We start from the raw sequence: 1157 nt of genomic DNA on the forward strand, positions 1-1157 counted from the left end.
ATTCTCCTGCCTCAGCCTCCCAAGTAGCTGGGATTACAGGTGCATGCCACCACACCCGGCTAATGTTTTGTATTTTTAGAAGAGACAGGGTTTCACTGTGTTATCCAGGATGGTCTCGATCTTCTGACCTCGTGATCCGCCTGCCGCCTCGGCCTCCCAAAGTGCTGGGATTACAGGTGTGAGCCCCCGCACCCGGCCCAGGAAGACCATTTTTTAAAAACATGCAGCCTTTTTGCCTATAATCCCAGAAAGTTTGACCTATTGTTCCTAGTTTTTATTGGGTATCATGAAGTTAATTATTCATGCATTTCATAGATACGTAATTGCTTTCTAGAACTACGGTCACATTCCCTTGACATGGGTATTTTGGAACAGTAATCAGTCAAATTTAAAATGAAAGTTTAAATTTGTATTCTTGGGATTTTGTAATTTTAGACCCACCCAAGACTTATACCCAGGATGGTGTGTGTTTGACTGAATCAGGGATGACTCAGTTACAGAGCCTCACAGTTACAGTTCCAAGAAGAAAACGGTCAAAACCAAAATTGAAATTGAAGATTATAAATCAGAATAGCGTGGCCGTCCTTCAGACCCCTCCAGACATCCAATCAGAGCATTCAAGGGATGGTGAAATGGATGATAGTCGAGGTAATACTAATTTATTTTCCATGAAATATGTGTGCAAGAATTAAAGCATATAAAGTAACTATTGAAATATGTGTATGATTTACCAAAGGGTAAATCACACTAACTTAGATAACCCCTGATGTGACCCTTGCCATTTCCAAATGAGTGATCTTCTTAGACCTTGCCTTTTCAGGTTCTCTTCCTTTCACACATTTTAGAACAGACCTACCTTTCAGAAATCTCAAGGAGCACCGTATCTTTGAAGATCACAGGTGGGGAAATACAGAGGGCTTGACTTTAGGTTGCTAGATAACATAAACCTTCTCAGATACTGTGAGCTTGGATAATACCATGTTTAAGTTAATGTAGAACTTGATGCATACATTCTAGAAATGGAAAAGCTGTCATTTAATATTACTTCAGGTATAACTTCATATTCACCAGTGTGCATCATAAACTATTGGTTTATAAACATTTTCTTGATCGATGTAAATGTAACATTTTTCTAGCTGAATTTTTTTTTTTTTTTT

At 38.5% G+C, this 1157-nt stretch overlaps 1 protein-coding gene across 1 annotated transcript in view; it reads left to right on the top strand.

Moving 5' to 3' along the window:
- Nucleotides 1-1157, top strand: part of KMT2C (lysine (K)-specific methyltransferase 2C) — a 241372-nt gene that overhangs the window by 146052 nt on the left and 94163 nt on the right. Inside the window, exon 22 of the mRNA XM_011984319.1 lies at nt 436-648. Coding sequence (XP_011839709.1) covers nt 436-648 — 213 coding nt within the window. The remainder of the gene's footprint in view (nt 1-435; nt 649-1157) is intronic.

Source organism: Mandrillus leucophaeus, unplaced genomic scaffold (assembly GCF_000951045.1).
Source record: "Mandrillus leucophaeus isolate KB7577 unplaced genomic scaffold, Mleu.le_1.0 Scaffold266, whole genome shotgun sequence".
Classification (NCBI taxonomy): domain Eukaryota; kingdom Metazoa; phylum Chordata; class Mammalia; order Primates; family Cercopithecidae; genus Mandrillus; species Mandrillus leucophaeus.